The sequence below is a fragment of the Pinus tabuliformis genome, chromosome 1_2, assembly GCF_031772625.1.
Source record: "Pinus tabuliformis cultivar Carrire ecotype Pingquan chromosome 1_2, CPIR1, whole genome shotgun sequence".
Classification (NCBI taxonomy): Eukaryota; Viridiplantae; Streptophyta; class Pinopsida; order Pinales; family Pinaceae; genus Pinus; species Pinus tabuliformis.
In genome coordinates this window covers 644,764,018-644,777,145 of record NC_142298.1, presented here as the reverse complement: position 1 = coordinate 644,777,145, position 13,128 = coordinate 644,764,018, and the positions used below count along the sequence as shown (strand labels likewise).

The window sequence follows — 13,128 nt, the reverse complement described above, 5'->3', positions numbered from 1 at the left end:
TACCCAGATACAGAATATGCGAAGAAAAGATACCCAGAACACAGAATATGCGAAGAAAAGATACCCAGAACACAGAATAGCAATGATTTTATTATTCAAAGAGCAATGTTCACATGCCTCTTCGAGGGGGCAACCTCCAATAGAGCAGAGCTCGATTACAAAATAAAACACGATGCTCCTCGCAGGGAGTCTCTATCCTTTATATATGACTCATACATGCAATACCACGGGTCAATACCGTGAGTTTTATTAATACCATCTATCTAATACTACGGCTACGGCCCATTTGCAACTAACTGTGGTCCCGTCATTAATTTCGGGTTAACCACTTACAAAATATATGAGCTTTATTGACTCTTTGACTATGACGTGATCCCAAGACATAAATAAGGGGGTTAGGGTGGGACCCTAACAACAGAGTTGCAGTGCAGATGCAGTAGTTGACAGTGGTTCAACAAAGTCAGCAACAGCATGGATGCAGTGCAAATCAGAGTTGTGCAGTGGTTGATGAGCAACAACAGCGAAACATCAATGGCGCAACAAGAGATGATGCAAAGGCAGAGTGATGCTTTAGTTGGTTGCAACACTAGAGAACATTCCTCGCTAAGGAGTGTTGATGTTATGAAACCAACTCAAGAAAAGATAGATCAACACCTTAGAATTCAGCTTCTTCGAGGGGGCAACCTCCTTTACATTACATAAATGAACAATTCTTGGATGATTCAAATGAAAAAAACTCATTTCTATATATAGGAGTCTAAGGAGTCACAATATAACCCAGCCGACCTAACAATAATAATATAAAGCCACAAAAATAACAATAGAGGGATTCTATGGGGCACAGTAATAACAATATGGGACAATTGGGGCACAACAATATTAATAAGGGATGAAACTACAATAATAATGGGGTAATCACTAGTATTATAGCGACCCAACATGCCCCTCTCCTTCAAAAAAGTGTTGTCCTCAACACTTGAGTAGTTCTGGATGCTTCTGTATAAAATTCTCATCCTCCCATGTGGAATCTTCAACGGATAAGTTCTTCCACTTGATAAGATACTCCGAAATTGATCGATTTCGTAGCTGTTGAGTTCTTGTTTCTATGACTGCTTCTGGTTCCAATATAATTTTCCCTTCCTCATCAAGTTCTGGCAATATTGTTTGAACTGGGAGCTTGTCGCCTATAACCTTCTTTAAACATGAAACATGGAAAACTAGGTGCAATCGAAAAGCTGCAGGAAGCTACAATTTGTATGCCATAGTACCAATCTTTTGCAACACCTTGTGCGGACCATAATACTTTGGTGATAATTTATTATCCTTCTTAGCTTGCTTGAGGGACATTTGCTTATATGGTTGTAGCCGTAGGAATACCCAATCACCTACATCAAAACTTCTTTCGCTGCGATGTTGATCTGCCTGTTGTTTCATTCTATTCTGTGCCAACACGAGGTTATCCTTTAAGAGTTGGAGGACTTGTTGTTGATGTTCGATGTGATGTTCCACTGCTTGAACCTTAGAATTTTCTCTCAAATATGATGTGATGGATGGTGGCTGATATCCATAAAGTGTCATAAATGGGGTCATTTTTGTTGTTGTATGGACGGAAGTGTTATACCACCATTCAGCCAAAGGCAACCATTTGACCCATTGTGTTTGTTTATCATATACAAAGCAACGAAGATATCCTTCCAAACATTTGTTTACTATCTCAGTTTGCCCATCAAATTGAGGATGATAAGATGAGCTATGAGCTAACTGAGTACCAAGACAAGAAAATAATTCTGTCCAAAAATTTCCAGTGAAAATGGGATCTCTGTCACTTACAATAATCTTTGGGTTTCCATGTAGCTTTTGAATTGTTTCCATAAATGTAGTAGAAACTGTACTGGATTTAAATGGATGCGATAATGCACAAAAGTGTGCATACTTGGTAAGTCTGTCAACTACCACCATGATGACACTCTTTCCCTCAGACTTGGAAACCTGTGATAAAATCCATTAAAACCTCCTCCCAACGCTTGGAATGGATAAAGGTTGTAATAGACCTGGTGTCTTAATTGTTTCAACTTTATTTTGTTGGAAAACCAAGCATTCCGCCACAAATTTTTGAATATCCGATTTAAGGCCATCCCAAAAAAATTCCTTCTTAACCCTGTAGTATGTTTTTAAAAATCTTGAGTGCCCTCCTAAGGGAGAAGTGTGCAATTCCATAAGAATCTTTTGTTTTAGTTGGGAATTCTTACAGAGGTATAAGCTATCTTTGTACCATAATGAATCATTTTTCCAGCGAAATGTATCAACGTATTGGAATCTTGTTGTAACTTTCAAATAAGTGCCCACACTTCTTCGTCATTCTTCCATTCCTCCCTTGCTTCGTTTATCCACTTTGGTTGGATAATAGAAATGGCACACAACAATGCTTCCACATCCTCATCCTTTCTTGAGAGTGCATCTGCCACCACATTTTGTTTCCCTTTTTTGTAGATGATTTCAAAGTCATAACCCAACATCTTTGTGACCCACTTTTGTTTCTCTTCAGAGGATAATCTTTGTTCTAAAAAGTATTTAAGGCTATCATGATCCGTTTTTACCTTGAAGTGTCTTCCCATTAGGTAGGGTCGCCATTTCTTAAGTGCATGGAGTATTGCCAACATTTCATTCTCATAAATAGCTTTGTGTAAAAACTTTCCCTTGATTGGACGACTTTCAAAAGCAATGGGTCTTTCATCTTGCACTAAAACAGCACCAATTCCATTCCCTGAAGCATCACATTCCACAATAAAGGTTTTTGTGAATTCCGATGTAGCTAAGACCGGTGCTTGGCACATTGCCTCTTTAAGATGTTCGAAGGCCTTTGTTGCTTCTGGAGTCCATGAAAATGCATCTTTCTTCAATAATGTTGCTAGAGGTGCTGCTATTCTCCCATAATTCTTAACAAACTTGCGATAATACCCTGTCAACCCGAGAAATCCTCGCAGATGCTTTATGGATGTGGGGATTTTCCATTCCTTAATGGCTTTAATTTTGCTAGGGTCTACCTTAACTCCTTCATGAGATACAATATGACCCATATATTCCACATCTTGTACTCCAAAGAAACATTTGGATCTTTTTGCATATAATTGTTTCTCCTCCAATAGTTGTAGCACCCTGTCAACATGTTTAACATGATCCTTCCAAGATTTGCTGTAGATTAGTATATCATCAAAAAATACTAACACAAATTTTCTAAGGAATGGTTTGAAAATGGAATTCATCAAACCTTGAAATGTTGAAGGTGCATTGGTAAGGCCAAAAGGCATGACCAAAAATTCATAATGACCCTCATGAGTTCTAAATGTTGTTTTCGGAATGTCTCCAGTCTTCATTCTGATTTGATGATATCCTGAACGAAGATACAACTTGGTGAAATAAATTGATCCATGCAATTCATCCAGTAATTCATCAATGAGAGGAATGGGAAACTTATATTTAATAGTGAGCTTGTTGAGCTCCCTATAATCCGGACACATGCACCATGATCCATCCTTCTTATGCACTAATACTAATTTTTGCAACCATACGTTCAATTTCACTCTTTTGGGCATAGGGATATCTGTACGAACTGATGTTTGGAGGAACACTTCCTGGAATCAGATGAATTGCATGATCATGATCACGAATAGGTGGGAGACCTTTGGGAGTCTCAAATACCTTGGAATGATTATCCAAGACTTTTTGGAGATCTGGAGAAATAGATGATTCCAATGTGGAAACATCTGGCGAACATAATTGTGCAATTACACCTCTTTGTTCCTTTTTTAGAAGCTTTGTCATACCGTTAGAGCTAATTATCTTTCCCGGTTTCCCTACAATACCCCTTAATTCAACTTCCTTTCCTTCCACAGAAAATTTCACGAAAAGTTCTTGAAAATTAAAAGTTGTTGTACCCAAGGATTGTAGCCATTAGACTCCTAGTACAACATCAGCACCTCCCATTGGAATGGAAAGCATTGGGCTAGTCAATACATATTCTCCCATCGATAGCTTGATATTATGGCACTTTCCAAAGCAATTTATTGTTCCTCCATTTGCAACCATCACTTGACACTCTGGTGCTGGATATAAGAAACAATTCAATTCTTTTGCTACCTTACAATGAATAAAATTGTGGGTACTTCCTGAATCAATCAACACTATTACCTTTTTCTTCTTGATTTGTCCTTCTATCTTGATGGTTTGAGGAGTGGTAATTCGCGCCAATGCATTACAAGATATGGTCGGATTCATTTCTTCTTTATCTAGGCTTTGTTCCTGGAGTATATCCTCTTCTTTTGACCTTTCTTGCTCCTTTTCTTCTTCCTCTTCGCAATCTATGTAGAATAATTTCTTTTCAGCACACTTATGACCTTTAGTGTATTTGCTATCACAACTGTAACAAAGCCCTTTTGCTCTTTTTTCTTCCAATTGTTGCGCTGTCAACCTTATAGGTTGTGGAAGACTAGGGGCAACAACACTTCCATCTTTATAGTTGTGAGTGGTATGCTTCCTGGTTTCCATAATTTTGTTTTCCATATTTCTTGCTAACCTGAATGTCTTCTCTAATGAATCAGGTTCTCAAAGGCGAACATCATGTTGGATATTATCATTTAAAGACCCTATGAACACATCAATCCTATGCTCCTCTGGAATATTTTTTACCCTTATGTTCAATTTTTGGAACTCCTCAATGTGCTCCATTATTGAACCATTTTATTTGAGACTTATCAATTGGCTAAAAAAAGTGTTGCTTTTTGTATCCTCATAATGTGCTGTCAATTCTTCCGTAAAAATTGTCAAAGTAATAATGTTTACGAGAGCAAAACCATTGATACCATACAAAATGATTTGGTTCCAAATATAAAGTTGCAATATGTACCTTTTGTGTGTTTTGCACATTATTGAGATCGAAAAATTTCTCTATCTGTAATATCCATGTTGCGGGATCCTTGCCATCAAACTTCCTCATATCGATTTTTGGAATATGTTAGGTCTTCGATCCCACATTAGAGTCTATGAAATCATGATTAACATTTCTTTTGTTCGCATCATGAGTTTCCTTTACTACTTTTTCACCATTAGTAAGTATTTCTTGTAGAAAGTTTGTCAAATCCAAATCTACCATGTCTGTCTTCAAATCTGTCATCAAATCTGCCATGTCTCTCTTCAAATCTATCTTCAAATCTATCTTCAAATCGTCCATCTTAGCTTCCATGCCCTTTATCTTAGATTCCATGCTATTTATCTTAGCTTTTGTAAGAGTGACATTTGTTGCACTTGGTCTTGTAATTTTGATATATCATGTAGCATTTCTTCCTCTTCTTCATGAGTCATGCTCGAGCTTTCAGGTTGCTTACTAGGTGTTTGCATTTTCTTTCTTCGGGGCATCAGTGACCGATAATAACGCTATACTATGTCCTTTGAATTCTTTCAAAATAAATTTTCAAACCAAGCTTAAGCAAAAATTTAAAAGAATCTACACACATTTTTTCACTTTGTAGGAGCTCAATATTGCCTCTGATGTATCTTTGTACTTTCGGATCATCCAGTTCTAAAATTGCGACCTGCAGTAGCCCTTTGTGTCATCTTTTCAATGCCACCAGTGTGATCCAAATTGGATTCTCTAAGGAAGAGTTATGTGAAATCGCCCACAATGACCTGATTATAGACCAGTTCAGTAGAGCGAAATTGTACGACGTGCCACGAGTCACTGTTTCGACCTTTGGCTCTAAAAAATATACACAAGAAACTACAGTGCGTCCTCTTTCTGTACCTTCTTACGAAATTTCAATCCGATGCTCAGAGAGAAAGTTATGACGATTTTCTCCAGGTCACCTATTTGGAATGTAATTCATGAGTCTGCAAAAAGACCAACTTCCTCAAATCATATCTCCGCAAATATAGCGCGAAAAGCTCTGAAATTCGGACCCGAGGTTCAGCGCGATTTCTTCTCAAATGGGTTTTTTTTTTAGCTTCTGAAACGTCGCAGAAGCGAATAAAAAAAAAAGGAATAAAGTTATAGGGAAAATGCCACGATGACCTATTTGGAGCAGCGAAACCCTAGAATCCAAACCTCTGATACCAAATGTTATGAAACCAGCTCAAGAAAAGATAGAAAAGATAGATCAACGCCTTAGAATTTAGCCTCTTCGAGGGGGAAACCACCTTTACATTACATAAATGAACAATTCTTGGATGATTCAAATGACAAAACCTCATTTCTATATATAGGAGTCTAAAGAGTCACAATATAACCCAGCCGACCTAACAATAATAATATAAAGCCACAAAAATAACAATAGAGGGATTCTATGAAGCACAGTGATAACAATATGGGGACAATAGGGGCACAACAATATTAATAAGGGATGCAACTACAATAGTAATGAGGTAATCACTAGTATTATAGGGACCCAACAGTTGATTTCTAGTAGCATCGAATGTGCTATAGCCTCAAAATTTTTCATGTAAGCTAGGACACATGCATTCCACAATACCTAGAAATCGTTTTGGGAAATTCCACCCAGAGGAGGTTTAATTAAAATTATTAATTATTTTTAATGGATGCCTAAGTCTAAACTTGGGAAATTAAAATAATTAAAAGGTATTAATTAAACTGGGTGTGAATCTTCTAGAAAAAGATGAAGATCAAGTCAAGATAATCTGAGCCATTGATTAGAATCTAATCTGAATCATTAATTGATCAACGAGAAGATTATAAGAAAAGGCTTGTTGAGCATTTGGAAAACACATCGAGAGAGATCAAAAGATCGATTTTCTCAAGAGAGTAGCAAAGTAATTGTCAAAAAAGTAATCGAGGAGATTTCTTGCAGTGAGCGACAGAGAGTTTTCCGGTTGGAGAGTTTTCTTGATTCGGGGATACATTTCAGAGGAGGCAGAGAGAGATCAAGAAGACACAGCATAGAGCCACGTTGAGGCAGTGCAGACCCTGAGAGGAGATCCGCAAGTTTGTTGAGGAGCATATCAGATCCAATGGAGTCGGGGTGTGAGACTGAAGAGCGAGAGGATTGAGCATCCAACCAGCTGATCGATCAGCCAAAGGGAGTTATGTAGTCACCATCAACAGTGACGCAGAGCAGCGCAGTGATTGCGCAGAGGCAACTTGGGGCTAGCCATTCAGTGGTTGGATTAGTGTCGGATCGCCAGTGCTAGTGTGAGGTATTTCTCACTAATTTCTCTACCAGTCAAATTCTCTGTATTGGATTAGTCAGCAAGGCATCTAAATATTATATTCAAAAGCTACTGCATAATAATTAAAACCCTCCACTGTTGCACCAATTTTCCCACATTGGATTTTTCCAGAGACATTGTCCAAAAACAAGAGTGTCAATTGTGTGTGTTATTTCTTTCTTGCTCAATAGTTGTTTCCACATATTATTTATGTTGTGAAAGTTGCAGTGGTATTTATTTCGATGCTTACTGTGTAACATTGTAAATAACTTGATTCATAAATTATCAAGTAATAGAAATTTAATCAATTGTTGCACTAGGGAATCGGGTCACCGATTTTTCACAACATATCACATTCTGCCCAATCAAATCAATTCATCATTGAAATATTCAAAACCTACTTAGGCTTTCGTCTTAAAATAACAACCCAACTGAGAAAATACATGCAAAACAATTAGATTTAATCTAATTAATCAAGTCCTCCTTTGTTGATCTAGATCTCTTTGCCGCCCCCTTCCTCATACCCAACACACTAGAGTATTACACTCCCCTCTAAGATGTCTCTCTCAATCTTGAACCGATATATCGTGTGTTGCTATACGCTATAATTATTGAACTAAATCCCTAACTCTAATCTTGAAAGTTCTTAGTTATCGAGATTATATCTCACCTCACTTAGATCAAGAAATGAGATTAAAACATAATGAATCAAGCAAATGCTTTACATTTTCTAATGCTTCTTTCGCTGAATTAGCCAACATAACACTAACCTAAGTTATATATGTTATGTTTAATCCATATGCATAATTTTAATGCAACTTGATTTTCTATATTCCATAAAAGGTGATATTGCATTGACATTTTTAAATAAATAAAGCTCACTTATTGTTATTCATTAATGATGGGTCCATTATTGTTTCTAGTAAATAAAGTTCTATATGTTATGTTTAATCCATATGCATGATTTTAATGCAACTAGATTTTCTATATTCCATAAAAGGTGATATTGCATTGACATTTTTTATTAGAAAAAGCTCACTTACTGTTATTCATTAATGATGGATCCGTTGTTGTTTCTATTAAATAAAGTTCATTGACTCATCATCCACAAATAGTTATAGTTTCACTAATTCATTAATGATGGATGGATCCATTATTGTTTCTATTAAATAAAGTTATATAATAAAGTTATATATGTTATATTTAATCCATATGCATGGTTTCAATGCAACTTGATTTTCTATATTCCATCAAAGGTAATATTGCATTGACATTTTTAATTAAATAAAGCTCACTTACTGTTATTCATTAATGATGGATCCATTATTGTTTCTATTAAATAAAGTTCATTGACTCATCATCCACGAATAGTTATAGTTTCACTAATTCATTAATGATGGATGGATCCATTATTGTTTCCATTAAATAGAAATAGTAATAGTTTCACTAATTCATTAATGATGGATGGATCCATTATTGTTTCAATTAAATAAGGTTCATTGATTCATTAATGATGGATCAATGAGTAGTTACAGTTTCACTAATGAAAGTATAAGTGGTTGCTATTCATCAATAAATAACTGCAATCTTACTAATGAGAATATGTTTATACAGTTTCACTAATAAAAGTATAAGTGGTTGCTATTCATCAATGAATAACTGCAATCTTACTAATGAGAATCTGTTTATAGAGCTGCAATCTTACTAACGAGAATATGTTTATACAGTTTCACTAATAAAAGTATAAGTAGTTGCTATTCATCAATGAATAACTGCAATCTTACTAATGAGAATATGTTTATAGAGCTAGAAAGTCATATATTAAAAGTTTCCTTACTAATGAGAATATGTTTATAGAGTTAGAAAGCCATATATTAAAAGTTCCCCTTGATATTATAATATTATCAAAGTTTATTTTACTCCAAATTAAATAAAAATGAGTTAGGCCTAGAAATCTTTGTTTTTACATGATAATTCCCATCAACTTTGTAATAATATAAGAGTACCCATCATTACAATTTTCACATATTATCTATTTTCCTTTGGAAAGTAAAATTTTCTAGCTTATTTTACTCCAAATTAAATAAAAAGCATTTAGGCCTAGAAGTCTTTGTTTTTACATTTTACATCACAATACTCGTTAACTTCGTAATAATTACAATTTTCACAATTGTGAAAAAATGGGAAAGCAATTCACACAAGAAGGAGATCTGCTTTGTCATCAAACATTAAAAAGAAAAAAGCAACAAGATTAAAGTAACAATCTATCTGTGCAAACCTCTTAAACACACCCAACTGTACTGATACCCAAGACGATAAGTACTAGAAATGCTCAAGTACAATTGACATATAAAGTGGATGAACTTCCTCAATAGATCCGCTTATTCATCAAGCACAAGAAAGGCCACAGGACTAACGTAGCAAACTATCTAAATTGACCTCCGATACCAAGACTCCCAATTACACACAACACATGGGACATAACTCGATAACGATCAAATTGTATCCAATCAGCATTCCCTTTATACATATCTGTACAACCCTATCACAGAGCTAACAGGCCAAAGACTGTTACATCATTGGCAACCTACTCTTTTAACTTGGTCACTTGTGTGTTCCACATGGGGCACCCTGACAATGCCTCGTTTGATAGGCTCGTTAATCAAAAAGCAATGAGCCATTCCAAAGTCAACAGGACTTGCAACAATTCTGTCGCATGTGCATTAAACCAAAATCTTTTGAGGTTAAGTCCACATCCACACTTGGCATCCCTTGTAGTTAAACCACACCTTGATGGTGAACCAGTGAGGCACTTAGGTCAGTGCGGAGAAGCCCATGGGGCAAGTCCTGCTTTTGATTCAAAGCTCATCCAATTTTCATCGTATATTATTTTCATCATATATTTCAAAAATGGAAGAGTTCTTATATAACATATAGTATAAGGGTTCTTATATAACATATAGTAAATGACTTATTTAAGTTATCTTGTGATCCTTTGGTCATATGATATGTAACATTTTGAAAGTAGTCCCCACATGATGATTATAAACTGCAGTGGAAAAGGCAACTTGAAAACAGCCAATGCATGATGGTTTTTAAAGTGCAGTAAAAATGACATTTTCACTGATACAAAATGCACAGACGACAGACAAAAGAATCTATTTACAAAATAGATTTGGAAGTTATAATTTTAGCATGCCTGCACTAAAAACATTTCTTTCATACACAACCTACTTCTTTACTTTTTCATCTGCAACACTGCATACCACATCCCTTACAAAGGAACCAAAGCATTCATTACAGCACATAGGCATCAAGCTGGGAGATTGTCTCTGCTGGTTTAAATGGGAACAGGATATTCTTTGGAAGGGATGCACTCTCTTTCCATAATACTCTAATCCACAAGCTGCGAGAATTGAGTGCGTTGATATTCTTGCGATCTCCCTGAATTGATCAGCTCCTAAGCAAATAATCAAAACACCAGATACACTTAAAGTGAGTCAGTGAAACGAACGTAAAATAGTGTTTCAGACAAAAATTGAAATTTCAATGGCATATTCATCTACTAACCCCAAATAGCATAAACGTAAATTGACGCAGAACTCTTCAAAGAATTGAAGTTTAAATAAAATCAATCATATCCATCAAAAGTGAAGTATAAAATTGCGACAAGAGACGTCTTTAAGTTGAACGAATGAGAATAGCACAAAATTATAACCCATTGAAATAGAGTGCTTTAATTTCATAATCAGACGTTTGGCATGCACAGTAAAGCATCAATTTCTTCAATAAAGCATACATAGTATCAAACCATACCTAACTTCTTGCTTCTATAAATTGGGTGCAAGTGAGTTTTCACCATCGATAAGACTTTTTCTTTTGCACTGGAACCAACTTCACGAGACTGCGAACCAAAACAAGCAGAAACATTTGGACTAGAACATGGATTGTGGGTTCCAGTAGAGGCTCCAGAAATAAATACTATGCTTGGAGGATTAGTTCCTTGAAGCACATTATTACGACTTGGCCTTTGCAAGATATCTGCTGATAACCTATCGACATTTTCCCTCCCATTCATTGTAGTTGCAGCACCTTGATTGCCATTGTTTTCACAATCACCTTTTTGAGTTCTTGAATTTTCAGAAGACAGTGACATTGATCTAACAGGAGGAATTCTACTTTTTGAGAGAGAATTGTTATGTGGCACAATGGGTGTGCTACCTGATCTTGAATTTGGACCAGAAAATGTCCTTGAACTTGCATTTTGCTGAACATGAAGGGATTCTCCTTTAACCCGAGAAGATGATGAAGCCTGATGAGAGCTTTTGGCTTTCTGGCAATCATCAAAACCTGCATCCCTGCCTCCCAATGATTTTGCACGTTCCATCAAAGCCCACGCCTTATCAATATCATTTTGATTGTCAGGTCTTTGTGTATTTGCCTTTATGCAGTTATTGGAGGCAGAATGTACGTCTTTTCTGGATCCATCATGTGTCGTATCATTATGGGAGAAAGGATATGAAGAAAACTGCAGCTGACCACTTTGCAGTGCCCTCCAGTTTTCACGCATAGCTTGAATTCTTTCCTGCAACATGCGCCGATGAGAATGAGTTCTTGCACCTCCAGAAGGTGGTATGGACACAGACCCAGTTGCCTCGGCTGCACTGGCAGAAAGTGACACTTGGGACTGTGCGGCAAAGGCCCTGGTTGTATTTGATAGTCTTGGTGGTTGTCTTCGAATTACCCTCCTTTTCACTCTTTTTGGTGTTGAACTTGCCATATGCCTAGATGATAGCGATGATGATACAACAGGTTGCTGACAAACTTCTGACACAATTTCAGCAATTGCAGCCACTTCTCTTAACTCAGCACCTTCATTATGAAAATCAAGCACAATGTCATCAGCCTCATCTTCTGATGAACTGCAATTGACATTCCTGGATTCTTCACAGGAACGGCAAAACCAATCTCCCAGAGGAACAGCCCTACCAAGGCCAACACAGAATGTATGTGCTGCTGAATCGCACATGTCACAGAGAAGTAAAAGATCGTCATCACCACAATTGTTACATTCAGTACAACATACATCTCCATAAGGATCCGGAAGTGTTCCAATTTCATCCTCAGGTATGTAAACCTGCAATATATATACATCTTATAATTTTTCAGTAATATAAACATGCAAAAACAAAAGGAAAACCTCATATTTCACAGAAAAAACAAAAGAGACCATCTCTAGAGTCTTCAAAGGATGTGCATGGCACCTGACTGAAGGTGTTGTGTAAAGAAAATTATAATAAACTTGCAAAATGCAGGGTATTCATGTGAACAATTGGTTGAGAAGAAATCCAAGGAGAACAGAAAAATGATTTGAAGCTCCATTTGAGAAATTTTGTTTTACTAGTATGAATTGATCAATTCTGGTTTACTAGTATGAACCTCAAACATATAGAAGTCATTGTCTGCTATCTAATGCTGCTCTTTCTTTAAAAATTGGCATAGAAGATGGTTTATATGAATTGAGATGTTTTCCCTGGGGAAGCCCATGCTTATTAGACAACCATGTTATCAGTGTGGTTTGGTAGGTCTGGCATCTGCCCCTTGGAATTTTTTATCATTATGGTCTAGCCCCGCTTTAATTTCACTAACTGTGTTCTCAATGACCCAGGATACTATGCAGATCACTCTAGCTGAAACAATCCAATAATATCTCTTGAAAAGGGGCGATCCATTTCAGATCACTCATAATTTGACAATTTGTCATCTATTTTGATACTTTAGGGGGCCTCTTAGGGGTAGGTCTTATTTTGGTGATTTGTCATCCTAAAACTTCTAGACCCTTTATGGAGTACTCAATAGCCATTTTGGGGAATCAAAACTTTGCAGACAAAGTTGGCAGCTCTCCAACATTGT

The 13,128-nt window shown here is 36.4% G+C and overlaps 1 protein-coding gene across 1 annotated transcript in view; it reads right to left on the bottom strand.

Annotated features, from left to right (window-relative positions):
* Positions 1–10,224: 10,224 nt before the first annotated feature.
* The window catches only part of LOC149207323 (uncharacterized), a 90,303-nt gene continuing 87,399 nt past the window's right edge, over positions 10,225–13,128 (bottom strand). Inside the window, exons 2-3 of the mRNA XM_089395683.1 lie at positions 11,032–12,352; positions 10,225–10,675 (exon numbers count right to left, since the gene is read on the bottom strand). Coding sequence (XP_089251809.1) covers positions 10,446–10,675; positions 11,032–12,352 — 1,551 coding nt within the window. The 3' untranslated portion in view covers positions 10,225–10,445. The remainder of the gene's footprint in view (positions 10,676–11,031; positions 12,353–13,128) is intronic.